This window comes from Sorex araneus, chromosome X (genome assembly GCF_027595985.1).
Source record: "Sorex araneus isolate mSorAra2 chromosome X, mSorAra2.pri, whole genome shotgun sequence".
Taxonomy (NCBI): domain Eukaryota; kingdom Metazoa; phylum Chordata; class Mammalia; order Eulipotyphla; family Soricidae; genus Sorex; species Sorex araneus.
This window is the reverse complement of record NC_073313.1, coordinates 367,531,650-367,559,317: the sequence shown is the minus strand read 5'-3', so window position 1 is coordinate 367,559,317 and position 27,668 is coordinate 367,531,650. Positions and strand designations below refer to the sequence as shown.

Below are 27,668 nucleotides of genomic sequence, written 5' to 3'. Positions count from 1 at the left end.
GCCCCGCGGGGTCCGGCCGGAGCGTGCGGTCACCCGCGCTGCTCAGCTCCCGGGGAAACCGCAGCCCCGCGCCCCACCCGGGGGGCTGCAGAGGGGCCCCAGGCTCCCAGCCCGCAGGGGCCTTCCCCCGCTGGGCTGGCGGCCGCACGGCGCCCCCTGGTGGCCACGCGGTTCCGGAAACCCGCCGAACCCAAAGGCATCCCTGGGGCCGCATCCCTGGAAAGTGCCGGGAGCGCCCCACAGCGCGGGCCTCGGCTCGCGGGACCACCACACGGGTCTGGAGTCTTTAACACTCGCCTGACTGCCAACAGCCAGCGGCACTGACGCTGGCCTGGGCTGAGGACAAACGCGGCGCAGGAAAACTCCAGTGCCGAGGCTGAGACTAGTCAGCCTTCCCCAGCGCTTCTCTCGGGGGCGGGGATGGGGGCGCACAGCCCGCGGGGCGCAGGGCTCACTCCCGCTTTAAAGCCTCGCCTGTGTCTGGCTCGAGGCGCAGGGCCCGAGAGGCCCGTCTGTCCTTCCTGGGGATCCCCCCGCGCTGCTCGGGACCACGGGCAGAGTCTGGGGCTGAGCCGGGTCACCCACGGCAGCCCTGCCGCCTGGCCACTGTCTGGCCCCGCCCCTGCCCGAGGCCCCGCCCCTGCCCGAGGCCCCGCCCCTCGATCGAGCAGACACACGCAAGGGTGCGCGAGGACACCAGCCGTCACTCAGACCTTCCGCGAGCCCGCCCAGCTCTTTCCGGAACCAGCAGAGTGGGGTGGGCCCCCGGAGTCACCCCCCGGCACCGCAGGGGAACCCCGGAGCCCGGACCGACGCAAAGCCCAGTGAGCCGTGCAGGCCGCCCCGGTACCTTGGTCAAGTGCTCCCGGGGAGTCGGGGCGGGGCTGAACTCGGGGTCTGTGAGAGCCGCCCCCTCCCGCCGGACGTCCAGGACGAGCTGCGCCACGTAATTCTCCTGGAACCGAGTCCGCTTCCCCAAAGCGCCTGCGAAAACGTAAAATTTTATCACCAGTTTCTCAGTCGAACCGACCGCGCCATCAAGAACATTCCCGGGGGCTGGAGCGAGAGCACAGCGGGGAGGGCGTTTGCCTTGCACGCGGCCAACCCGGGTTCGACTCCCAGCATCCCATACGGTCCCCTGAGCACCGCCAGGGGTGGTTCCTGAGTGCAGAGCCAGGAGGAACCCCTGTGCATCGCAGGGTGTGACCCAAAAAGAAAAAAAAAAAAAGAATATTCTCGGACCATGGGGGGCGGAGCTAACTGTCCCCTGAGCCCGTCAGGCCCATCCCGAGTCAGGGCCCAGAGTAAGCCCCGAGCACGGCCAGGTGCGGCCACAAAACAAAGCCAACACCTGCGGTTCAGCAGTGCTGAGACACCAGAGCGACTCTGGGCGCGTGCACCCAACTGTGTTTGCTGAGCGCCTCCCGCAGGCGTGTCCCGGGATGAAGATCCTAAAACTGAGGGATTTCAGTGAATTCTTTACAAAGAGCCGTGGAGAACCAAATCCCGCCCGCCTACACGCCCCTCCCCCGCCACCCGCGCCCTCACCCGTCAGCTCGATCTGCAGCTTGCTGATGTCCTGGGCCGCGTCCAGCTGCTCTTTGGCCTTCTTGTACTCGTAGTAACACAGCAGCGTGTGCGCGCACTCCAGGTGGAACTGCACGGCCAGACAGCGGCCGCCAGCGCCCACGAACAGATCCTCCAGCTTCGTCACTGCAAAACAAAGGGGGGCCCAGGCTTGGGGGCCGGAGTCTCAGAGGGGACGGGCAGGGCCCTCGCCACTCAGGCGGCTGACCGGGTCCGCTCCCCGGCACCCCATCGGGTTCCCCGAGAGTGATCCGGGTGTCACCACCTTCACACCCCGAAACAGAACCTTCTGGTCCCCGAGCGTGTCCCAGCCACACCACCAAGCTCTGCCCTCCCCGACGGTCGCGCCCGGCTCTCGAGCACTGTGATGGGGGCAGGGCATGTTGTCCAAACGCTCAGCACCTAACGCCACGCCATCACGCCTGCAGGGGCCCGGTCAGGGGTATCGGCCCTGCTCGCCAGGACCCCAGGGTCGCTGTAGCCTGGTGCCGGGGCCTGTGGGCGGGAGACGGGTCACCTCTGAGGCTCCTCCCGCCCGTCACTGCCCTCCCCAGCCCCATCCTCGCCCGGGGCTGGAGCTGAATGTGAACGAGGGAGGCTGGACAGCACAGCGGGGAGGGCACCTGCCTTGCGCGGGGCTGACCCGGGTTCGAGCCCTGAGCCCAGAGCACCGCGGAATGTGGACCCCAGACAAGCAAAACCCCAAAAGTAACTGCATAGAAAATTCCTTCTGTTTGAGCAACTGTTTGCTCCTAGATCAGGCAAAGTATATGAAGTCAGAATCCGTTTCCTACAGACTCCGACGGGATGATCTCGTGCTCCCACCCGCTTGTCACCCGAGTCACTGAGAGGAACGGGGCTGGGAGACAGCTCAGGGCGGGAGCACGAGAGGGCAGGGCCCGGCGTCGCTGGTACCCACGGCCCCGGCCCCCGCGCCAGCAATCCAAACCCGCCATGAAGGCGCTGCATGGGCCGGCACCGCGTACGTATGGCCCCTGAGCCCACCCAGAGCGACCCCCGAGGGAGGGGCGGGGTGAGCCCTGAGCATCGCCGGATGTGGCCCGAAAGCCAAATCAGAGCCAAAGCAACGAAGACCCTGAGAGGTCTCCCGGCTCGTTCAGGAAGAAGCTGGCCTGGGGGGCGGGGAGGGGACAGGGCGGGGAGGGACACTGCGAGGACGGTGGAAGGACGTGGTCAGCTGGGACGAGGCCGGGGCTCTGGGAGGGGGGTCAGGGCCTGCATGAACCCCCAGCAGCAACAGCCCGTCAGCCACGGTGCCAAGTTACTGAGACAAACGCCCTTCCAGAGGGGCTGAGCCACAGCACCGGGCAGAGCGCCTGCCGGGCACGCAGCCGACCTGGGTTCCATCCCGGCATCCCTGGGGTCCCGGGCACCAGCAGGAGTGACCCCTCGGTGCGGTCGGGAGGACTGAGATGGGCAGCCTTGGGCTCACCCCTCGCTCCCTGCCTGCCCCTGCCGAACCCCCCGATATACCCTTCCCGCTTCCATTCTTCTTTTTTTTTGCTTTTTGGTCACACCCAGCAATGCTCAGGGGTCCTCCTGGCTCGCACTCAGGAATTACCCCTGGCGGTGCTCGGAGGATCATCTGGGATGCCGGGGATTGAACCCGGGTCGGCCGCGTGCAAGGCAAAGGCCCTCCCCGCTGTGCCACCGCTCTGGCCCTTCCCTCTGTCTAAACAAGCGCAGCAGATGGACAGACTTTGGGAAAGAAAACTGAAAAAAGGCACGAGGGTCTGTTCCATTTCCCATCAGGAGAAAGAAAGGGTGTGTGTGTGGGTGGGGGGGGGCGCAAACCACAGGTGACCATTAGGGCCGCAGACAGAACAGCGGGAAGGCCTGATGTGGCCCAGCCCGGCTCCGTCCCCAGCACCACGCGGTGCAGGTGCCCTGAGCAGGAAGCCTGACTCCCCTCCCCTGACTCCCCCCGACTCCCGCCCCCCACTCCCCACCCCCCAACTCCCACCCCCCGCCCCCCCCACCCACCTTGTTCGATGCAGTCCTCGGCGAGGGCGCGGAGCTGCGGGGAGCGCTCGTCCAGCAGCTGCTGGTGGACGCCCACGTACCGCAGCGCCCACCAGGGCAGGGTCTGGGGAGAAAGGCCGCGGTGAGGCCTCCAGGGGAACAGGCCGGGGACCCGCCCGCACAGCCGGCTCCAGTCAGGGCTAACCTGGCCGACCGGCACTGTGGGGGACCGAACCCAGGGTCTGACGCGGGCCACGCCCTCCCAGCCTTTAAACTCTCCCGGGGCCAGGATTCGGGGTGGCTCGGGCTGCAGTGCTCAGGGTCTCCAGGTCACAGCAGTGCCGGGGGACCCCAGGGCTGCACCGGAAGGTGCTGGGGACTGAACCGAGGCCGCTGCTCGCAAGGCCGGAGCCCTAACCCCTGGCGCATCTCTCGGCCCCAAGACCAGGTTTACAAACTGTCTACAGGGCTGGAGGCCCAGCACAGCGGGCAGGGCTCTCCCGCGCACGCAGCCAACACGGGCCGGCCCCCGACATCCCACAGGGCCCCCAGACACTGTCGGGGGGATTCCCGAGTGCAGGGCCAGGAGGAACCCCTGAGTTTGCCCGCAGGCGTGGCTGGGTGCCAGCGGGTGTAGCTGGCGGGTGTAGCGGGGGGTGCCGGCGGGTGTAGTGGGGGGTGCCAGCGGGTGTAGGGGGGTTGCCGGCGGGTGTAGTGGGATGCCGGCAGGTGTAGTGCGGTGCCAGTGGGTATAGCGGGGTGCTGGTAGGAGCAAGTCCCGCCTGCACCCTCTGCGGTGTGCCCCGGGCAGCTGTCCCTGGGGCTCCCACATCACAGTCGTGCCTCCCTGGGGCTCACTGCAGGGCGCCCACCCCGTGGAGGAGCACTCGGAGTACTCCCAGCTGCAGTGCTCACAGGGTTGTCCCCATGCAGTGCTCACTCACACTGCTATGGCACCGCGGGGTCATGCAGAGCTGCAAGAGTGTGGTCAGCGCACGGGGACCTGGGACCTCTTCAAGACTGAGACTCAGGGCCCTGCGCGGCCCCTCTGGGCCCAGACGGAACCTGGTGTGTAAGGAGACACTGGCCCCTCGGTGGGGGGACGGGCTCAGAAGGTTCCGGGTGAAAGGATGCCGGCTGACTTGTTCCCTTTGTCAAATGACGAACCGTGACATTCAGGGACAGCGCCACGCGAGGTCACGCAGCTCCCAGGCTGGGCCAGGCAGCTGCAGCCTCCTCTCGGCTACCACAAACACGGGGCGCCCCGAAACTGGAGCCTGAGGAGAGGCCGAACCCTTTCCCACAAAGGCAGCGTGCTGCAAACGCTTCGCTCCTTTACTCTCTGGGGTGAGGGTCACAGCGGTGGGGCTCAGGGACCACAAATGCCCTCCCTGCTCTACTACCGCGCTAACCCCAGGACACTGGACGCTGAGCAGACGTCAGCAGCAAAGGGCCAGTCTGCTGAGGTGAGAGCGAGCACTGTGAGCTCAGGAGCTCCGGGGCGGACCCCACCAGTGCCCGGAGCAGTCGCAGGGCTCAGGGGCTCCCTGCCAGGAGACGCGAGCAGCCCCGCCGGGGTCCTGCTCCCGTACCTGGATGGTTGTGAGCCTGGGTCCCAGGCACGCCAGGACGACGCGGGCCAGGAGCAGCAGGACGGGTGTCGCCGTCAGGCTGTAGACGGCCTCTCCATCCAGAACGAGCGCGCGCAGGACAGCTGCATCCAGGGCCCTGGCCTGAGAACCGGGAGGTGAGCCAGCGCCGGCCGCGGCACCCAGGGCCGGAGGGACCCGGGCCCCACCCACAGCACACGGGCCAGAGGCCCCGGGCACCACCAGGAGTGCCCCATCACACACTCACACACACACACACACACACACACGCACACACACACGCACACACACGCCCGGACGCATGCCCAGCAAACAGTTCACAGAACATGAATCTTTACAGACCAGGGTGACACTTTTTCCCATTAAACTTGCTCTAAAACAAAACAGCTCATCAATATACCCGGGACAAGGAGAATGTTCTAGATGCTCTGGGAACATGTCAATTCCGGTGACCACCCCCTGCTTCTACGACAGGGGGGCGGGGACTCGGGCAAATGCTGGGGCCGGGCCAGAGCCTAGCCCAGCAGCTGGGCGCCTGCCAGCAGTGTGGCCCTGCCCCCCACTGAGGCACCCTGAGGGGCTCCGTGTGGGCGCTCAAGTCCTGCTTCTGTCCGCCCGACAAGGACCCCGGGGGATCGGTCAGGCCCGCCCCACCCCGAGAGCCTACCTCACTGCCTCGAGGCCACAGAGCGGCGGGAAGGAAGTCCTGCGGGCGCAAAGTGACAGGCGGCCCCGTCCAGTTACTCTGGACGAAGAGCTGCAGGCTGCTCACGCCAAGGAGGAAGACCAGCTGCTGTCTGCACAGAGGAACAGAAATGGGGAGTACAGCGGGGAGGCGTCTGCCTTGCATGTGGTCAACCCAGGTTCCATCCCCGGCACCCCATGGGGTCCCCCGCCAGGAGGGATTCCTGACTGCAGAGCCAGGAGGAACCCCTGAGCACCGCCAGGTGTGACCCCAAAACAACAACAGTAAACCAGTAACACGGGGAAGGAGAGGCCGTACGGCGGGCCAGATGCTTGGCTTCACGCAACCAGGGTTCAATCTCTGGCACCTCACAAAGTCGCCCAGGCCCCGTCGGAGTGAGCCCGGAGGAAGCCAGGTGTGGCTCCAAATTCAAAAACGAAAGAAGAGAAAGTCTTACTTACGGCTAAGCCCTATCAGACCTAAACATCTGGAAGTTCAGTGGTCAGCAGTTCCCACCCAACGTTTGTCAGTGTCCCTGAAACGCACCCCCTAGATCACTCTGCCCGTTCATCCCACCCAAGGGTCGGGGGAGGCTTGTGTTTGGGGGACGAACATCTCTACTTGGTCTTTCCGCTTCCGCATGAGTCCCGACTACGTAAAAATCCCATCCTTCACCGACCCGTCACACGATGCCTACCTGTCACACAAAGCCCTTTAAACGGACTCAGTGTCCCCCTAATGCAGTCAGGTACTGGGTGGGAATTTCAGGTGAAATCCTACCTTGTAACTTTGTCGAAATCTGTGGAGGAATCCAGAAACGCTGCTATCTGCTTCTCGAGGTAGTGGCCAATCTCTTCCTCGGTCGCCGTGGTTGAGTTCAGGATGCCCTGGGCCACAGGATGCGAGAAGACAGCCTCATAGTTTCCTTCGAGCAGCAGGTGCAGGAAAGAGCCGCTCTCTGTAGAAGGAAAACAGGCCCGAGTCTAAGGCCGTGCCTAGCGTGAGTACAGCTGCAGCCCTGGTTTGAATCCGGAAATGTTTATGCTCCCCCGAGCACTGCCAGGTGTGGTACACCAGGATGGAAGTACACGTGCCCCCCCAAAACCAAACCAATAAACAGTAGCACTGTAGCACCGTCATCCATTGCTCATCGATTTGCTGGAGCGGGCACCAGTAATGTTTCCATTGTGACTTATCGTTACTGTTTTTGGCATATCGAATACGCCACAGGTAGCTTACCAGGCTCTGCCGTGCGGGCTCGATACTCTCGGTAGCTTACCAGGCTCTCCAAGAGGGATGGAGGAATCAAACCCGGGTCAGCCACGTGCAAGGCAAATGCCCTACCCGCTGTGCTGTTGCTCCAGTCCAACTGTACTTATTATAGTATTTAAATTATTTTATTTTTCTCCCCCTTGGGTGGGTGGAGACAGGGAGGGTTATGCCCAGCTGTGCTCAGGGTTTATTCCTGGCTCTGCACTCAGGGGGTCACTCCTGGTGGTGCTCAGGTGCCAGGATGGAAGCTGGGCAGTTCATCACCCCATGCAAGGCAAGTGCCCTATCCGCTTTACTACTGCTCCAGCCCACAGTGCCCTGTTTTCTTATTAAAAATACATTAGCACAGGGGCCAAGGCACTTGCCTTGCATGGGATTAACCTCTGGCACTGCCTGTGGTGCCTGAGCACCCTAGGAGTGATCCCCAAGCACAGAGACAGAGTAAGTATTAAAGACAGTCAGGCAGAACCTGCCTAACAAACAGTAGCAAATCCAATAATCCAAGTCCTTCTTGTTTTTGTTTTTTTTTTGCTTTTTGGCTCTGCACTCAGGAATCACCCCTGGCAGTGCTCAGAGGACCATATGGGATGCTGGGAATCGAACCCGGGTTGGCCGCGTGCAAGGCAAACGCCCTACCTGCTGTGCTATCACTCCAGCCCCCCAAGTCCTTCTTTTATAAACTAATTTTTCTTTCTTCTTCTTCTTCTTTTTTTTTTTTTTAATTTGGCTTTTTGGGTCATGCCCAGTGATGCTCGGGAGTTACTCTTGGCTCTGCTTTCCGGAATTCCTCCTGGCAGTACTCTGGGGATGATATGGGATGCTGGGGATCAAACCCTGGTGAGCACATGCAAGGCAAATAAATGTTCGACCTCCTGTACTATCGCTCTGGCCCTAGAGTGATTTTTCATGCTACCAGGTAAATCTGATTTCAGTATGCAAAGTGCATCCCGAGAATGCCACCACAGTAACCCAAAGCTCTGGGCAAAGTCCCATCATTCTCTCAAATATTTTGGAAGAGCAACACGACGGGACTGAGACCGCAGGCGATATTCCTCACTCGTGAACTGCCCTTGCGACAGGGACTGACAGTGCGACTGACATCAGCGTCTCCTCGGCTCCTGCGAGGTCTGCCCCACTCCACCTGAGGAGAGGCCGGTTGACTCACTGTCCCCCTAGGAACCCGTGCACATTCCCGCCTCTGCACTGTGACCCTGGTGATTTCTGCTGCTCAGTTGTCCTCTGCGTGCCAGGCTGACCCCTACCCCAAACTCAGCTTAAGCCTCTGTCTTCTGGGAAACTTCTCCAAACCTCTCCTGCACCCCGACAATTCCTAATTGATGACGTCTCTCATCCAGCCTAAATCCACAGCAGAGTGTCCACATCCCACTAGCAGAAGGTCCTCTGAACTCCTGGTTACCGGTCACAAGCGTCCCCTCTCTGCTGCCTTGCTCCCGGCTCCTCGGCTTACCAGCTGCGCCCCTCGCCCTGTGCTTAGCCAATTAATGCCCCGATGCCACCATGTGTAAAGGAGGACTGAGAGTACCATGCACCTTCCGCGTTTAGTGTCTTTACACTGAATGACTGAATCAACGAGAAGGGCTCAGAGACGTGGGGCACAGCGATAGCTCCGAAGAGGTCGGCGCGCACGGCTCGCATGAAGGAGGGTCAAGTATGACCCCAGAGCCTCCAGGACAGCCACAGGGCGCTGGGCAAGCCTCGGAACTGCGGGTGTGGCCCCCAAACAAACCTAGGAGCCACCGGATGTGGCCCCCCAAACAAACCCGAAAGCATGGATTTGAAGCACTCAGAGAAGTGACTGCCGGGCTGGCGACTAGTTCAGCAGGGAAGGTGCCAGCAGGGCGAGGGCCAGGGCACGCCCGGCCCGGAGGGGGTCACGGCTCCCTACACGCGGGCCGGCCCCCGCGCCCCCGCGCCCACAGTCCCAGACGCACGGCCACGGGTGCGACAGCCAGCGGGACGGGAAGCGGGCACTGGGCTGGGGAAACAACAAACCGCCGCGGCACGCGAGCCCGGCAGCCCCCGCCCCTCCCCCGGACAGTGCCCGCCCGGGTCTGACCCCGCCGGGGCTCCGCTCTCACCGGAGTCCGAAACCCCGTCCTGCTTCCACTGCTGCAGCTCAGCCTCGGTGGGGAAGCCCCTCACGACGGCCACCTCCGGGCCCCACATGGCGCCGGACACGGCGGCAGCAAAGGCAGGCGAGGCCTAAGACCAGTGAGGACACTTGAGGTGGTTACGCCCCCATGTGCGGGGACCGGGCCGCGGGCGCAGCCATGACAGCTGCGCGAGGCATCCTGGGAAAAATCCCACTCGCGGTGCTTCCGCCCCGAAGACCAATCAGAACGCTCGGTACTGCGCATGCCCGCTGGAGATGGGGCGGGGACGGGGAAGCCGCCGCGGCCGCTAGCCCCGCCCCGGGGCGGGCCCACGAGGTCTGCGCTTCCGGGATCCGCCTCTATTTCCGGGCGTCCAGCCGCGCCGCGCGGCGTGTCCAGCTGCTTCCTGGCCCCGCATGTGCCCACGGTGCACGGGGTGCGTTCTCCTCCCGCAGCTCCAGAGCCCAGCGTGGGGGGCGACCCTGGCCGTGCTGGGGGCTCCCGGATGACCGGGGTGTAGAGAAATGAGGCGGCTCCAGGCGCCAGACCCCGCCGAGGGGCCAAGGCCCCGGGGTGGGATGCAGCTGAGAGTGCAGCGTGCAAGGCGGGGGCCGGGCGCTGCCGCGCGGCCCGTGGCCCCCACCCCGGGAGCGAGGCGAGTGCACGTGTGGGTGTGCTCGGTACCTCCCCGCACAGCCCCCGGGCCCCCCGCAGCCTTGGCTGGGAGGCAGGGCAGGTTCCCGGCGGAATGACGGGGGTCCTCTCTGCATCACCACCACTGGACACCGAGCGGCCTCCGGAGGGGCCACTGAGGTTCTTGGCAGAGGGGTCTCTGGGCCCCACCTCCCGGCCCCGCGAAGCCCCACCCGCGCCCCGCCCGGCCGCCCACGCGCCCCTGCTGGTGGGTCAGGTCTTCACTGGGTGCGTGGCACTGGGATTTTAAAGGGCGAGGGAGCAGGAGAGATGCACGAGTAAGGAGCCAGCATTGAGCACCCACCAGTGAGAAATGAGGTACTCAGATTCAATACGCAGTCCACCCAGAACCTTCTTTTCTTGGTTCTGGGGCCACATACGGCAGCACTGAGTTCTCACTCCTGCCAGTCCTGGGGCCGTGGGTGGTGCCGGGGATCAGCCACCTCGGGCCAGCGCCCCAACGCTGTAGCGTGGCTCCAGCCACCTCGCCACCTTTCCTGGTGCGTGTCACTGCACTCCTCTGCCAGGTGGCAGGGCCAAGGCAAACTCCTGCAGCACCTGCTCGGCCCGTGGCCCTGGGATGTTCTGAGGCTGTGGTGGGGGGGCAACACTTGTTTTTCTTTTTGAGTCAGACCCAGCGATGCTCAGGGCTTACTCCTGGCTCTGCACTCAAGAATTACTCCTGGTGGTGCTCAGGGGACCATATGGGATGCTGGAATCGAACCTGGGTCAGCTGCATGCAAGGCAAATGCCCCCCCACCCCAAAACTTTTTTTTTCCCCGGTCACACCTGGCAATGCTCAGGGGTTACTCCTGGCTCTGCACTCAGGAAGCCCAGGGGACCCTATGGGATGCTGGGAATCTAACCCGGGTTGGCCGTGTACAAGGCAAACACCCTACCCGCTATGCTAGGTTTGGTGAAGAGACCGTTTGTTTTTGTTGGTTCGGGATTTCTTCAGCTCCTCTTGGCATGAGCTCTGTGCGGCCTCCCCGGGCTCCTCAGCCCGCACATCAGTGGGCGCTTTCCCGCCCCTCACCGTCCCCCTTGGAACGCTGGCGTGCCTGGCGAGCGGCAGCTTCATCCTTTCAGCCTTTCTGGACCTCTGCCCATGAGCGTTGGGTCCGAGAAGATCCCTCCCCGGGGCCCCCCACAGAACCCTGGGTCAGCTCCAGGACCAGGGAGGCCGAGACGCGCGTGGACAGCAGCAGATGTGGCACGAGCACTTCCTCCACTTCGCAGAAGGAAGTGACGGGTCTCTGGAAAGGCAAAAGGACTGTGCCGGGCCCAGTCTGGGTCCCGAAGGACCCACTTTTGTGTCATCTGCTCAAATGCAGTTTTAGCATCGGTCCTTCAAAAACAGGAGCCAGACCTTTGAGTCCTGACCTGGGGCTTCCCTTGGGGATGGGGGCGGGAAGCTGCCGGCGCTGCTGTGGCCCATAGCAGGGTGTGACCCAAAGGAGACTGTCTGGGCGGGGGACGCGGCTCAGGAGGATGGCCCTTGTCTCCATGGGAGGGAGGCCCCGCTCCTATTTCTGGCACCGTAAGGAACAAAAAGCCCACAGAAGCCAGTGATGCACGAGGTGCCGTGGCCTGCACCTTTGCACTGTCCCTGAGGGGTCCACGGGACAAGAAGCCCCGAGGCTGCCCCTCTGGCCCCTTGCTGTCCCACAGGCTGTGCCCGGGTGCCGCCTGCTGTAGGGGGCGGTGGTGAGGGGCTCCCTCTAGCCTGGGAGGGGGAGAGACACAGACAGACAAAACGGGGTTGGGGCGAGGGGTGGCCTCCCAGTGGCCAGGGTCAGAGCTGGGGCTGCAGCAGGCACAGGACGTGCCCCGTGTCGGGTGCCCTGGGGACATGGGTGCAGAGTCGCTGCTCAACTTGGCCGTTGTGTCTCGGAGGCTTTAATTCAAAGAACAAATGCATCCAGAGGCCCGAATGTTGGCATAGAATAAAATCATGTTCATTTATTTTTTTTCTGCATCTTAGAATTAGAAGGCATAAAATTAAATACGTTGAATGTAATAAATTCATCCATACAAGTGCAAGTTTTCCATCTATAATGCATCTTATGGCAGATTCACCATTTAAAAAAATGTATCAGTAAATCAAAAAACAGGGAGTATGTCCATTGAACTTTTATTGAAGTGTATGTAAGAGGTCTTTAGAAATCAAACAGGAGCATGAAGGTATGGCCAAACAAACGGATCCAATTCCGTGAAAAGTTGCCGACTTTAAATAGCAGTTGTAAGAATGACCAATATATATTCTTTGTTAACAACCCCTCACTCTACAGTAAAAAAAAAAAAAATAATAATAAACATTCAGTAAACATTCTTTCCTAAGGTAGCTTCCCTTATAGGTCAGTGATTTATCCGCTTCTTTGTATACACAAATTTGTTGAACATACCAATCAGTGGTTCTCACAATTGGGAAAAAAAAAAAAGCACAAAAAAGTTTCCACCCTTGTACAGTAACTGACAGATCACTGCGAATCCACGGGGTCTCCTGCAAGGCTCGGGCCGGTGCCACCTCATCACCTCAGCACGCATCATCGGGTTCTTACATACAAACAGTGACATATTTGGCTTGTGCTTCGGAGCCGTCGCGCCCACGAGGTCCGTGTCCACGCGCTCAGAGCTGGAAGTCGCCGGGGAGGTCTTTGCTGCCGCTGGCCCTGCCCTGCTCGGGCAGCGGCGTCTCCTCGGGCCCCGCCGTGGCACTGCACAGCTCCGCGGCGTCGGCGGCGGCGTCGGGGTCCAGGCCGTCGGGACAGGGCAGCTTGAGCAGCTCCTCGCGCAGCTGGGCCGTGTGGCGCTGTGGGGAAGGAGAACGGGTCACGGCCCAGCCTCGGGGCCACATGGCCACAACCCCTGGGCAGTCAGCCCCGAGCACTGCCGCTCTGGCCGAGCACCAGCACCAAAGTGATCCTGGCTGATCGGGGCCGGAGCGATACGGCAGGGAGGGCGCTGGCCCGCTGGCGGCCAACCCAGCCCACACGGTCCCCTCCCCCGATCCCGCCGGGAGTGACTGCTGAGCGCGGGAATTACCGACCCACCGCTCCTTTAGTGACAAGACACGAGACAGCAGGTCCTACACCCTGCAAAAGTCACGCAGGATGTTTCACTTAATGCTGAAAACAACCCTTAGAAATAAATGCATAAGAAAATTTTTTAAATGTAAGTAAATAAAAATGTAAACAGGTTGATTTTACATGATCCCACACTGCCACTTCGAGGCGATCACAGAGATGGCGAAGGGAAGCGTTCAGAGATGAGCCTAAGCTTCATCTCTAATTTTTAGTTTTTGAGGGAAAAAACACTCAAGTATCATTATCGCTGGCTTTGTAAACTCATCAGTTTTCAAAGTCAGCCGCTGACTTTCAAACACACTAACCAACATTTACAGAACTAGTTCTCTGTTGCAGGGACTTTACTCAACACCAATGATAAAAAATCATGGATAGAGTGAGAGAATCCAATCTGATTCACAGAGGAACCAAGACGTGAAACAAGACAGTACAGGGGCCGTGGAGCTGGCACAGGAGCCCGTAACGCCTTGAAGGCGGCCGACAGAACACAGGGTCCCCCAACACTGTCAGGGGTCTCTCCGGCAGTCAGACCAAGAAACAGCTCCAGAGGAGTACAAGGTGTGGCCCATCTGCCTGGCTTCCCCCCAGCCACCCGCAAGGATCCAAAGTACGTTTACATGCGAGTCAAAAGCGTCAAAAGTGAAGCGGCTCCAACTTCCCTCCCACTGTTAAGAGGAAAAACAGCAAGAGAAAAGGAAAAGGAGAACCAGGAGGCGGGTGGGCACAGGAGATGAGTCCCTCCGGCACAATCAGGCACAGCTACGGCCTCCACAGAGGGCTGTGAAGGCGGGTGGCTCGGGGTAGGGGCTCCCAGGGAGACAATGTCTGCAGGACACCGGCCAACAGGGTCAGGAAGCCACTGAGGGGTTGCGCGGGGAAAGCCAGACCTACCACGCAGGGGTGAGGGGGTGTGCGGGGAAAGATAGACCTACCACGAAGAGGTGAGGGGTGCTCGGGGAAAGACAGTCAGACCTACCACGGCAGAGGTGAAGGGGTGCGGGGGAAAGCCAGACCTACCACACAGACGTGAGGGGTGCTCGGGGAGGGACAGACCTACCACGCAGAGGTGAGGGTGTGCGGGAAAGCCAGACCTACCACGCAGAGGTGAGGGTGTGCGGGAAAGCACACCCTCCACAGGGGGCCGCTCTGGGTGTGCAGCAAACGGGCAGCAGCGGGAGCAGCGGGGAAGGTAACCAGGCGCAGAGCTGACTGTGCTCGGGGCCACTGGCTGCGTTAGGGCACGTGCCGACTCGGGAACAGGAGCTGGCCTGCACAGGGCGACGGCTTTGCTCACAGTCCCATCTCCCGGCCCAGAGTCCATGTTTCTGCCGGGGACTGGGGGCTGTCTCCAGCGGGGCTGCAGACGCGACCCTGGCTCAGGTCTCTGCTGCGCACAGGTGACCCGGGCACAGCAGAAGCCTCGGTGGTGCAGAGCTGGGGTGGGGGCTGGGGGTCTCCCCAGAAGTGACCAGGAAAGACTTTGAAGAGGTCTTCAGGACTAGGGAGACAAGAGTCCGCGCCATAGTACAGCGGGTAAGGCACTTGCTCTGGACGTGGCCACGCCAGGTTCCAGCCCTGAGAGCCGGCAGGAGTGGCCTGTGGCAGGCAGAGCCGGGAGTCCGGCCCGAGGAGCAGGGACACAGCTGGTCTCTGCCAAGCCCAGGGTCCATCCCCCGGCAACGGCCCTGAGAAGCCTCAGGAGGACTGAAAGGATGGCAAGAGAATTCTTTTTCTCTTTTTTTCTTTTCTTTCTCTCTTTTTTTCTCTTTTTCTTTTCTTTTTTTGCTTTTCTGGGCCACACCCGGCAATGCTTGGGGGTCACTCCTGGCTCTGCACTCAGCAATTACTCCTGGCGGTGCTCAGGGGACCATATGGGATGCTGGGAATCGAATCTGGGTTGGCTGCGTGTAAGGCAAACACCCTCCCCACTGTGCTATCACTCCAGCTCCCAAGATAAATCATTCTAAAAGGGAACAATTGGGGGAAGATCAATATTAATTTTAAACTATCAGTGAGGTGACGACACACCCAGGTTCAAAATGCTGGCGATGAAATCTGGGAAAACGAAGTGCCAACAACGGCCTGACGAGCCACCTTCGGTGGGGACAGGGCCAGTGCGCGGACGTGTGCCCAGACCCGCTCACGGCAGCTGCCGCCCCAAAGCCAAGAGACCTCCCACTTACTGGACTTTAAAGCAATCCCCGCTCCCACTAGCATAAACGCTTCCGTGCCTAACAAAACAGGAAAGATGCCACATAAAACACGAACAACTCCGTATTGTCATCCGCTAAGCACTAAATGGAAAAGAGCTAAAAAAGTGGAAGCAAGAGGGAAGATAATGTCGGAGAAGAGGAGTGAAGAGAAGGCTGGAGCGACAGCACAGCGGGGAGGGCGTTTGCCTTGCACGCAGGCAACCCGGGTGGAGCCCCAGCATCCCACAGGGTCCCCTGAGCACCGCCAGGAGTGTTCCTGAGTGCAGAGCCAGGAGTCACCCCTGCGCACTGCCGGGTGTGACCCAAAAAGCAAACAAAAGAGGGGTGACCAGTGAGGGTCCAGACCCCGACTGGGGCGGCTGCGCGGACCCTGGCCCCCGGGCACACTCACCTTTAGCGCGGCCGCGTGGTGTGACATGGTCCGGCCCACCCGCTTGTCGCTGCTGTACTGCTGGATGTCCGCGATCCACTCCTCGCACTGGGCCATGATCTCCACGCGCTTCAAGTAAAAGTGTCTGTGTATGACCTGCCGGGCAGCAGGGGACAGAGGGGCTCGAGTCAGACCCGAAGCGCAGCGGCAGCAGCTGCCTGCGTGACCCACACCTGCTTCTGGCAAACTTCAGCGTGAGAACCGTCAGCAGAGACAAATCCAGCCAGGAAACCCCAAAGAACCCCGAGCCACACCCGGCGAGAGGCTCGCACACGAGAGTTCAAGCAGGGCCGTGACCCAGAGACACACAAGAACCTCCAAACCGAGCAGCTTGCTGCAGAGATTTCTCCTGACCCTGCTTATCTAAAATTCTAGATTCCCAGGAGTTATTCACGATAAGCAACACAAAACAGTATGGGGGAGACCGTCCACCATAGAGGCAGGGGGAGGGTGGGATTGGGGGGCAGATTCTGGGGACACTGGTGGTGGAGAGTGTGCACTGGTGGAGGGATGGGTGTTCGGTCATTGTATGAAGGAAACACACACGAAAGCTTTGTAACTATCTCACGGTGATTGAAAAGATAATAATAATAATAAAATTAACATTCTGAATTTATAAAATCATGTGGAGTTCATGCCCAATTCCATCAGCTTAATGGCTGAATAAATAGCAGTACTCCTACATTAAAAAAAAAAAAAAAAAAAAAAGAGGGGCTAGAGAGGTCGGACAGCAGAGGCAACTGCCTTGCAGGGACCGACCCAGGTTCCAACCGCAACATCCTGTACAGTTCCCCAGGCCCTCCAGGAGTGACCTTGGGCACAGGGCCAAGAGGGACCCCTGAGCACTGCCGGGCATGACTCCGAAACAAAACAAAAAGTAGCAAAATTGGAAGAAAAAAAAAAAAGGAAAGGTATCTTGCACTTAAGAATAGAAAAAGTAACATTGTTAAAAACCACAATGTTACCTGAAGAGACATTCAGATCCGATGCTCTACCAAAATCCCAAGGGCATTTCGTGTAAGGACAAAACAAAATCCTCTTAGAAATAAAACACGCAAAGAGTCAAAATAATCTTGAGGAAAAAACACAAGTAAGGCATCCCACTTGCAATTCAAACTCGAATACTGTTTGGAGGAGGGTCAGTGCTGGCCAGTACGGGAGCGGGGCCAGGAGGGACCCTGAGCACTGCTTGGGAGCACGCCCCCCTCACAACCCCCCAAAAAAACCGTTCAAATGGCTCCAAAACAAAAAGGAAACGGAACACTTGTCGAAGAAAACCTCTGTAATAGCCAACAAGAGCAGGCAGGCAAGACGTCCTGTTCCCTTACTGACAGAGAAACACAAATCCAGCTCACGCCATCACCCTCCCCCTCGTGCCTGCCGGGACGGTTGTCACTGGGAAGTGCTGGCAAGGTCCCCGGCACCCCCCACGGTCCCGAGCCCACAGCACAGAGCCCCGAGGAAGCCCTGAGTCCCACGAGTGGGGCCCCATACCGACCCCAAAATAAAACACAAACAAGGAAAACCAGCCAAAAATAATCAGAGTCCTTTTAGGAGTGGTCCTAGATGGTTGATTTTTTTAGAAACGATTCTAAAACTCAAAGCGGAAACTCGACGAGGAAAAGGAACTGCCAGTGGAGCAGACGCTGCCGGCGGCCCGCGCAGGGGGCTGGAGGGCGGGCGCGGTACCTCTTTAAAGCAGGGGGACGGGTTCCGGATCTGCTCCAGCATCGCCCACTTAACCGTTGCCTGCCGGATGTTGCCGTCGTACTCCCGGGAGCTCTGGGTGCCGCTGGGCGTGCCCCGGGAGCGCTCGTAGCCCGGCTCGTTGAAGTAAGGCTCCGCGACGAGGATGAGGGACTGGACGGACACCAGCACCTAGGGGAAAGGACGCCTCGTGAGTGACCGGCGTCCGCGCGCAGGGAGTGACAGGCAGCCCGGCCGGGGGCCCGCTGCTCCCTGGCTCCGAGAACCATGCCAGGGACGGCAACGACGGGCGAAGCTGCAGGGGACGTCTGCAGCGCCCTGTGGGGGTCCAGCGGGGCCCCCTGCGTGCAGGGAGGGCTGCGGCGGCTGCCGGGCAGCGGCTAGAGCATCTGCACGTCCTGCCTTAGTTGGGTTTGTTTCTGGCCAAGGGCCGAACTGGCCACCTACACTGGTCACAGCGCCAGTGACCCCAATGGCAGCTCTTGCCCGGGAGAAAGGCCGCAGCAGCAGCCACCCTCTGGGACTCAGGTTAGATGCCCAGGAAGCAGCGACGTGGAAACTAAGTCACGTGAGCATGATCCTCCACTGATCCCCTGAGCAAACGCAATCATTCTTTCGTATCCGGGGACCAAGCTGAGCAGTGCTCAGGGATCACTCCCACCGGGGTTTGAGGGGCCAGAGGGGGGCTAAAGACTGCAACCCAGTCAGCCGCTTGCAAGGCCAGCAACCTACCAGCTTGCGACTGCCCCGGGCCCGACACGGACCCACTCTTGACCCCAGTTCTGAGAGTAACCGGAATTTTTTAAGTTCCACAGTCCAGACGATTAAGCTCTTGCTGGATAAGGAACATACGGGGTAACTAAAGGGGAAGAATTTTTTTTTTTTTTTTTTTTTTTTGCTTTTTGGGTCACACCCAGCGATGCTCAGGGGTTACTCCTGGCTTTGCACTTAGGAATTGCTCCTGGCAGTGCTTGGGGGACCATATGGGATGCCGGGGATCGAACCCAGGTCAGCCCCGTGCAAGGCAAACGCCCTCCCCGCTGTGCTATCGCTCTGGCCCAAGGGGAAGAAATTTTTGTAAAGCAGCACCAGGGGCTAGAGCAGGGCGTCACACCTGGAGGCAGGCCCTCCACTGCCCTGCACGTCACCCGCTCTGAAACCGCTTGGGACAGACAGAGGGTCAGGGGCCAGGTGGGGCAGTGCGCAGCGTTCCCACCTCCCAGGGCTGGGGGGGTCCGAGCGGGCCGGGCCTGTGCAGGGCGCATGCCTTACCCACCCCCTACACAACTGTACCACCTTCTGCAGCCACTAACACGTGATTCTTAAAAACCAACACCCAGCCCTCTGGGTCACACGGCCGTCGCCAGGGGTGAGGCCTGTGGAGCACGCGGCTCGAGAAGCTGAGGTATGACCCGGCACCGGAAGGACAGACGCTCTGCCAAGACACGTGGGCAAGCGCATCAGCTCGTCAGGCAGTTGCTACTTCCTCTCCATTTGTATGAACTCAGACATGCTCCGAGTGGCCACGGAACCTTCCTCCTCTGTGCACGTGATTGCGTAGAAGTCCCGAGTCCAGGACTCTGAGGAGCACAAGAACCCAGCACTGTGGCCCGAGAGACAGCCCAGCAGTGAGGGTGGTCCCCGGGGGTCCCGGCACCCCATCAGGTCCCCCAGCCCACAGGGATAATCTCTGATCACTGCCAGGTGTGACACCCCCCCCAAAAAAAAATCCAACGTAAGTATACAATTTAATCCCTACCTACTTTTTAAAACGTCACATGATTTCTGGCATATGATGTAGATCCACAGTCAATCTTTTTTAAACTAAAAATATCTGAATGTTAGTTGTGAATTTATTTTCCCAAGTGTCCAGAGAGCCCTGCTGGGCGTCTGGCCAGCACACGGCCTAACCGCGCTCACCCCAGCTGCTCTCCCCGACCCGGGCATGCTCAGACTGACTGCCCCCGCACCCCCCAACAACCACACAAATCTGACCCAAAAAATTGATTTTAGATTCTCTAGAAAGGATTTCTATTTTTTTTTTTTTTTTTTTTTTGCTTTTTGGGTCACACCCAGCGATGCTCAGGGGTCACTCCTGGCTCTGCACTCAGGAATTACCCCTGGCCTTGCTCAGGGGACCTTATGGGATGCTGGGAATCGAATCCGGGTTGGCCGAGTGCAAGGCAAACGCCCTACCCGCTGTGCTATCACTCTAGCCCCTCTAGAAAGGATTTCATAGCAACTCATGACTGACTTTCCCTTAATGGTGAAACCTTTTGTTTGTTTGGGAACACACCTGGTGATGCTCAGGGGTTACTCCTGGCTCTGTGCTCAGGCGACCATACAGGGGTGCCAGGCACGGAAGCCGGGCCGGCTGGGTGCAAGGCAAATGCCTTACCTGCTATTTCTCTGGCTCACGATGGGACTTTAAGGTCAGTCATGTTGGCACGTGGCACATACACGTAGGGAAAAGGCATTTTAAGGTACGGACAACAAAAATGGCCTCCACAGGCCAGAGAGACAGGACAGTGAGGAGGGCCCTAATTTGCATGCAGCTGACCAGGGTTCAAACTGGGCGCAGAGCAAGGTGGAAGCTTTGGGCACAGCCCATGTGGCCATAGAACAAAACCCACAAAGACAATCATTTATAAAATGATGCTGGGTGCAGGAACACTCGATTTCTGTAAAGACACTGGACAGACCACCTGTCTCTGTTCACGTCGAACTGAACCTCAGGCAGGCCCGCTCTGCAAGGCTGCGCCCCCTGTCCCGTCTCCCCGCCTGCCAGCTGGCACTCCGGAGAAGCCCGCTCTCTCACACACACACATCTTCCTACATAAGTTTCAATTAAAATGTCACTGGGGAAGGAAAGGGGAGGAAGGGCAGGGAGGCGAGGCGACAGGGGAGGGGGCTGAAATACGCCATGAAGGTCCTGTTTCCCGGGTGATGAGGGCGCTGCGCATCCAAGTCGCAGATGCAGTGACCAAGGGCCGCCCACAGGCCTGGCGCATGCAGGGCTCCGAGAGCTACTTGGGGGTCCCCAGGGGAAGAGGAGACTCACGCGCCAACCCCAGGGGGATCATCTCTTCCTTTCGCTCGGAGCAGAAGGCAGGGAGAGAACCCTTGCAGAGTCGGTGACTTGAGCACAGCTGGAGGACTCAGCGTCCTCTTTGCTAAGCACTGCCTAGAAGGTCTGTCCATAAACTATCGTGCAGACATACAGACGGACAAGCGGCAGAGTCCACTCTTGTTAGCATCCCAACTCTTCTACACCTGGCCAAGGTCACGCCAAGACAAAGCATGCACAGGCACCCGCCCGGCTGCCCAACAACGTCTCAGGTCTAGCGGCCCGTGGGGACGGTCTGACATCAGCCCCTACGGCAGTGAGACAAGCCAACAGGCCCGCCCCGCTGCCGTGCCGTGTCCAGCCGCCCCCTGCGTGCACTGAGCCCAGTCGGGCTCTGGCACCAGCGACCCCCACACACAACCCCAACAACGGCAACTGTGACGAAACGCAGCTTCTGTCTTATGCTCCGACCGAAGAGCTAAACTTCGGGTGGGTTTCACTGCATCCACGGACTTCATGCCAATGAATTCACTTAGTGTCAGGCTCTTACTATCTGTGCTCTCGATTATTAGAAGAACATTCCAAAGGCCTCCGTGACCATTTTCTAAGCGAAAACTGCCAGAGAAATTTGTTTACTTGCAAAAAGCTCGAGGTCTGCGGGTTCCACTTCTCCTCGGGCCGCCCGTGCCACGTGTTCAGGATGCTTAAGCAGACCTGCGGGCAGAGAGAGCGTGAGTGCGCGGGCAGGGACCGTCTCCCAGACCCAACTGCCGCTGGCGCGCCACAACGCGTCCTCAAAGAGACGGCACGGTGGCGAAGGCGCTCGGTTTGAAAGTGGCCGACCAGGGGACCCAGGCCCCCAAATTCCGCCGGCAGAGCAGGGGGTAAGCCCTAAGCAGTGCTGGGCGTGGCACGAAACACCCCAACAAGAATCAGGAGGAGCCGGTAAGGCGGGCCTAGGAGACAAACTGGCACCCCGGCTAGGCTGTCTTTACAAGGAAAGGAGAAACGCCCATTGCTATGCTAATAGAAATATACTAGACTGAACATTTCGGCCATAGTTTGGGGGGTTGGGTTTGGTCCACACCTGGCGGTGCCTGGGGATGAGCCCTGGGCTGGCTCTGAGCGACACCAGCGCCCTTCCCGCTGCGCCCGCTCTGTAACGGAAGACAATTTCCGCAAACAAAACATTTCAGTGACAGGACTGTGAGAAGTGCGGGGGGAGACAGCCGGCTTCCCAGCGGCCAGCCTGACTGACCCGGGCCTGCCGGCAGGGGTCTTGAGGCCGTGAGCCCGGGGCAGTCACCCCCACACCACTCCCCCTCAGGAAGAAAAAAAAAGGAGAGAGAAAAAAATGCAGTAACAAAAATAAGTCATTTTCCCAAATCTCAAGACGTATTCAGTTTTGATAATAGAATATAGTTTAATGGTTTTTTTTTTGGGTCATACCCAGTGATGCTCAGGGGTTACTCCTGGCTCTGCACTTAGGAATTACTCCTGGTGGTGCTTGGGGGACCATATGGGATGCCGGGGATTGAACCCAGGTCGGCTGTGTGCAAGGTAAATGCCCTACCTGCTGTGCTATCGCTCCGGCCCCTAGTTTAATGTTACAAGATTCAGTACTTCCTCCTTATTCAAGTTATTAAAAACATTCTTTTAGCTGGGAGTGTGTCCATACAAAGTCCTGCCTCAGACATGAAGCTGGGACTGGGATGAGCCACAGACCCCCTGGAAGGGCCCTGGGCTGTCAGGATTCCCTGCAAGAAACCAGGAGAGGGAGTGGCTCCTGGCGCCGGCCAAGGGCAGTACTGAACACAGACACCAGGGGGCGGACTGTGGGCTGAGGGACTGAGAGGCTCCCTTGCGGCCGCCCCGGCACGTGGGGAGGAAGCTCGTTCCGCAGTGCTCATCCCCACAGACAGGGAGGAGACGCTCAGAGACAGCCCTGTCTCCCGCCCCAGTACCTTGCCGTCGTTGTAGAGGTTGGGGTTGAAGCGCACGCTGTGGCCGCCCGTGGTCTCGAGGTTCACGAGGGGCGGCGAGCTGGGGTAATCTTGAGGGAAATACACGTCGAACTCAAAGCAGCCGTTTGCGTACGGGGTGTCGGCTGGGCCGGTGATCAGAACCTGGGGGCGAGCCCAAACACAGGCTGGGTCCGCGGCGGGCCAGGGACTCAGAGTGAGGCAGAGGCACCTGCCCCGCGCACAGGACACGTGTGTGGACACGCGCGCGCCAGACTGGTGAGAGGGGAGCGGGCACCCGGGAGTTCTGCAGGAGGAAGGCGGCCACGCGGGGGAGGGTTCCGGCCGTGGGGGTCAGGAAGGCTGACAGCGACACTCCACACGCCGGGAGAGAGGGCCCTGCGCCACAGGCATCATACCTGAGGAGCCCTTCGGCGCAGCAAGCTCCGCTCCCGAGGCCAGGGACCGGGCACTGAAGCGCCAGGGACTGAGCAGTAAAGCACCAGGGACCAGGCAGTAAAGCACCAGGGACCGGGCCGTAAGGCACCAGGGCGACCGGGCAGTAAGGCACCAGGGACCGGGCACTGAAGCACCAGGGACCGGGCAGTAAGGCACCAAGGCGCGGCTGGGGACAAAGCGACGGCTGACCGCCATCTGCGACCGGAGAGAAACGTCTGACGTTTCCGGAAGCCCAGGACTGGGCGCCACAGGCCACACCCCGCCTAAGCCGCTTTCTTCCCAGCCTCGGTCCCGCCGAGCCACGGGGCCTTTGCCTGCTGTACCCAGCGGCCATTGAGGTCCCAGCGGAGGAGGGAGAAGGGCACCGCGAGGCCGGTGGGGCTCTACCTTCATGATGTCGAGGCGCTCCTCGTCGCAGCGCACGAACACGCTGGACGAGGACGAGAGGGGCAGCGAGGTGGACAGGGTCACAGCTTCCTGGGCCAGGCGCCGGGCCCTGGCGGCGCTGTTGGCGTCGTTTGCGTTTTTCACCTGAGACATGTAGTGGTAATTCACTTTAAAACCCAACTTGCCATCCGCATCTTCAGAAACCATCTCAAATGTATCTAGAAGAAGAAGAAGATTTAAAAAAAAAAAAAAAAGCACTGAAAAAAAAAGGGGGTGGGGGGAGAAAACACCAGAATGGAGGAATGTTGTTACACAGACAGACACCAGAATCAATCACTACTGTCCACCCAAATCAGAGACACACGGGCCGCGGCTGGCTGACGGGTGTGAGCTTACACGGCACCCGCGGGTCTGTGCTGGCGCCGCAAGACGGAACACGAAACGGGCCGCGGACACGGTGCCCCGTCAACGGCCTCGCGTGCACCAGACCCGGGTTCCAATACCAATTCTAGCAGAAACACAGAAACCCGTCTCAGACGGAATCCACGCTGTTCTCCCGGCCAGACTACTTTATCAAGTCGCTAGCTAACAGCGCAACGTAGTACAAATTTCAAAAGCCGCGCCGTGGCTGGGCAGCGTCCTGGGAGCAGGGCAGGTGCCTGGCAATGCCCGGCACCCCAGGTGGCTCCCCGCGGTTGAATATACGCCTCTTGCATGCCTTGGCAATCCCTTTATTAACCTGCCCTAGGAGGCCATGCCGGGCCGGAGAGCCAGCCCGAGGCTCTTGCTCTGCACGCGGCCAGGCCTCGTCTCCCCCAGGGCACTGCACACGGCCCGGAGCACTGCCGCGGGGAGCCCTGGGCCCACTCAGTGTGTCCCAAACACCCTCCATCCCACCACACACAGACACACAGAGGGAAAGAGAATCCCAAAAGCACAAAGGCAAGGATGCCCACCGAAAAGCATTTACAGAAAATGCCAAAGAACTCCGAACAGTTGCGTGGGTTACAGAAAGGACAGAGCGACGTGTGGTGGCTAAGGAAGGGGGGGCCAACGGGGCCGGGCATCGAACTCGGGGCTTCTCGTGTGGGAGCATGACCTCTGACCCTGAGCTCCAGCCAAAGTGCTGGGAATGTTTGATTGTTTCTTACTATTATTGTTCTTTGGGGATTTTGCTTCATTTGGGGGGCCACAACCAGTAGCAGGGTGCCGGAGATCGAACCCAGATCCAACAACACGCAAGGCAAAACCCCTCACCTACCCCACTGTATCCTCTCACTCCAGCCCTGGGTTAGGCACTTAGATAGCAAATATTCTGAACAACCTAATCCAGCAAAGACAAATCCTCAAGGCTGGAGTGACAGTACAGCAGGGAGCAGCGCCCAGCCAACCCGGTTCCACCCCGGCACCCCACAGGGTCCCCTGAGCACTGACAGGAGTGATCCCCAAGTGCAGAGCCAGGAGTAAGCCCTGAGCACCGCCAGGTGTGATCCAAAACCAAAACCATAAAAATAGAATTTAAAACAGCAGCAATATACTTGATTAAAAAAAAAAAAAGACAAGAATGACAGAGTGAGGCAGCAGTTTAGAAAAGAAATGGAATCTAAAATCAAAGTATGGAAAGGAGAAATGTAGGGGGCTGGAGCAATAGCACAGCGGGCAGGGCATTTGCCTTGCACGCGGCCAACCCGGGTTCGATTCCCAGCATCCCATATGGTCCCCTGAGCACCGCCAGGGGTGATTCCTGAGTACAGAGCCAGGAGTAACCCCTGTGCATCGCCAGGTGTGACCCAAAAAGCAAAAAAAAAAAAAAAATTTAAAAAAAGGAAAGGAGAAATGTGCACGGCGCAGGGCAGAGATGTGGAAGGGAAACGAAACGGCGTTATACAGTATGAGAGCACAATGATGGCCACATTCCGTAACAGCTTCTCAGGGTAACAGGCGGCAACAGCAAAAATGGAGGAGGAAAATAATCACCTAAAAATAATTAAACAGATTGTTTTTCTGCAGTAAAACAGAGCTTCTCAAGGACAGAGATTAAATGCTTGAACAGTTTGCCCCGAAGGCACCACGCCCTCCCAGGAGGGACCCGTGCGAAAGAGGAGGGAGAGGAGAGGGCACAGCTGCCCGCGGCCGCCAAAAGCACAACAGTAAAAACAAGTTGTGTGCAGAGTAGAAAATACTATTTAAAATCCTGAAGCAGAAATCCCAGGACTAAGCCCCACCCCAGCCTCTCCCAGGCCCCGAGGCGAGGAGACGTGAACCTCCAGGAGCCAGAGGCTCACCCTTGGGCTACACCTGGTCTTTCTGAGTAGCATTGTCATCGGTTAGCTCGAGCGGGCTCCAGTAATGTCTCCATTGTGAGACTTGTTGTTACTGTTTTTGGCATACTGAATACACTAGGGGGAGCTTGCCAGGCTCTGCTGTGCGGGCGAGACACTCTCGGTAGCTTGCCGGGCTCTCCGTGAAGGATGGAGGAATCGAACCCGGGTCGGCCGCGTGCAAGGCAAATGCCCTACCCGCTGTGCTATGGCTCCAGCCCAGTAAATCCGAGTTTTTTCACTCTTTACTCTGCTTTTACTCTTATTCTGCTCTTTGGGTTGGAGGCCACACCAGGCTTACTCCTGGTGATGCTCTGGGGCCCGTATGTCATGTACCAAACCCAGCTGAGCGACAGGCAAGCCCAGTGCCCCAGCTGCTGACCACCTTTGCGGCCCTCACATCTGCTGTCAGTCTTGCAATTCTAAGATGGGAGCAGACAGCATTCTGATTACTTGCTGTCACACTCACAGCGACGCACAGTACGGAGTGGATGAGAGAACTGTTGATCCACTCCCCCAAGGCCAAGTGTGGATGAGAGAGGCCGGGCGCGGGTGGCTGGCCCACATCCCCAGCACTGTGGTCACTAGGCGGAGCCCTTTCAAGCCGCTCTGAAGACCACCTTACAGGCGAGCCTGGTCGGCCACCTCCCAGATGACACTACTGTTTTAGTAAGGAGTCAAGACAGGCTGTGTGACCTGCACGGGGCCTTTCAAGTTATTTGGTAAAAAGAGAAAAATAATTTAAAGCAAACCAATGTTTTGGGCCGAGAATGTGCCCATTTCAGTACCAAATACTTAGGAGTGACTTGCAAGAACAGGAGCCGGCAGGGTACGGGCAGCAAGGACGGCAAAGCCTAGATCTGAGTATGGGGGACACCGATGTCCCCGCCCCCACCGTGGTCACCTACGCGGGAGGCCCGTGTCCCTGCACGTCCCAACCCGACGAGTCTCCACACAGGAAGGAACCACGCGCAGCTACACTCCCAAGATCAATCTCATGGGATTTTTTTCTTTGTGAATTTCATTAAAAAGTTCCAGGTTCGGCTTCCTTCAAACCAGGAAGCAGCGAGAGGGAGACTCGAGACAGAACCAGCTGTGACCGCGCCTCGGACACTTGGTTCTTTCTGCCACTGATTTTGACGGAATACAGTATGTCAATGTCACTACAGAGAAATGAGTCAGAAAAGGGAAAAGCCACCGTATTTATCAAATTACAAAAAATGAGTCATTTATGTCAGAAACTTAAGTCTTTAAAGAAGAAAGTGAGTAGCACAACTTAAAAACATAATTCAAAACTCACCGAACTGCAACTTCTTCATAACAGCCACGTATTTTTCTTCAAGTGATTTCAATACTGATAAAGGTTTGGGTTTCATAGCCACCTTCTTTGAGAATTCACCTAGTTTTTTTTCTGTCGTTTAATATTGCAAGACAAATAGCATTAAGTCAACATTTTTAGAAAACTAAAAAGACAATTAACTTCTAAGTTTCAAAATGTGAACACCAAAAAAACAACACCCACCCAGCTCTTCACAAGTCTCACTACTGTATCTTTATAAGAATAAAAGATTCTTATTTTTTAATCAACATAAATTATCAACTTTAAAGCTTGAACTACCAATTAGGTTTCATCCACAGCAGGAATAAAATAATAAGTGATCCAGGTTCATTCATACCTTCTATAGAAAAATATATAGAAAAATGCCCATATATGGGCAAAACTTTTACTGAATTCTCATCTGTGGTCTTGTGCTAAGGGCGGGAGGGCCAAGGAAGCCCCCAGGCCGGGGGTTCTCGTGCCTGTCTACTGGGGAATGCCCCCGCCCAGTGACAGGCCTCTCCGGGAGTCAGGGACAGGCAGGGCGCTGGCGCCTGCCAATGAGGCTTTCTTGGCAACTCTACGTAGCACAGTCAAAATATTTTTAAATGAAGCGATTATTTACAACTCACTTGTCAAACTGACATCTAACCAAGTTTTAGGCAGAGCAGCTTGCTTGCACGCCATCTACACAGATGTTTTTAGACGCAGCCGCCAGTGAGGGAGCCCCACCTCTCGGGGTGCGGGGGGAGGAGCGAGCGGGGGGGACGGACGC

At 58.7% G+C, this 27,668-nt stretch overlaps 2 protein-coding genes across 10 annotated transcripts in view; both read right to left on the bottom strand.

Annotated features, from left to right (window-relative positions):
• Window positions 1-9,458, bottom strand: part of TTC27 (tetratricopeptide repeat domain 27) — a 44,578-nt gene extending 35,120 nt beyond the window's left edge. Inside the window, exons 1-7 of the mRNA XM_004616067.2 lie at window positions 9,237-9,458; window positions 6,646-6,823; window positions 5,848-5,977; window positions 5,163-5,303; window positions 3,592-3,694; window positions 1,549-1,713; window positions 851-984 (exon numbers count right to left, since the gene is read on the bottom strand). Coding sequence (XP_004616124.1) covers window positions 851-984; window positions 1,549-1,713; window positions 3,592-3,694; window positions 5,163-5,303; window positions 5,848-5,977; window positions 6,646-6,823; window positions 9,237-9,324 — 939 coding nt within the window. The 5' untranslated portion in view covers window positions 9,325-9,458. The remainder of the gene's footprint in view (window positions 1-850; window positions 985-1,548; window positions 1,714-3,591; window positions 3,695-5,162; window positions 5,304-5,847; window positions 5,978-6,645; window positions 6,824-9,236) is intronic.
• Window positions 9,459-11,878: 2,420 nt separating this feature from the next.
• Window positions 11,879-27,668, bottom strand: part of BIRC6 (baculoviral IAP repeat containing 6) — a 151,982-nt gene continuing 136,192 nt past the window's right edge. For all 9 annotated transcript variants that reach the window (XM_055123521.1, XM_055123529.1, XM_055123523.1 and 6 more), the window contains 7 exons: window positions 26,876-26,986; window positions 23,255-23,472; window positions 22,412-22,573; window positions 21,084-21,161; window positions 17,363-17,551; window positions 15,635-15,769; window positions 11,879-12,756 (listed from right to left, as the gene is read on the bottom strand). In XM_055123521.1, the coding sequence (XP_054979496.1) occupies window positions 12,574-12,756; window positions 15,635-15,769; window positions 17,363-17,551; window positions 21,084-21,161; window positions 22,412-22,573; window positions 23,255-23,472; window positions 26,876-26,986 (1,076 nt within the window). In that variant the 3' untranslated portion in view covers window positions 11,879-12,573. The remainder of the gene's footprint in view (window positions 12,757-15,634; window positions 15,770-17,362; window positions 17,552-21,083; window positions 21,162-22,411; window positions 22,574-23,254; window positions 23,473-26,875; window positions 26,987-27,668) is intronic.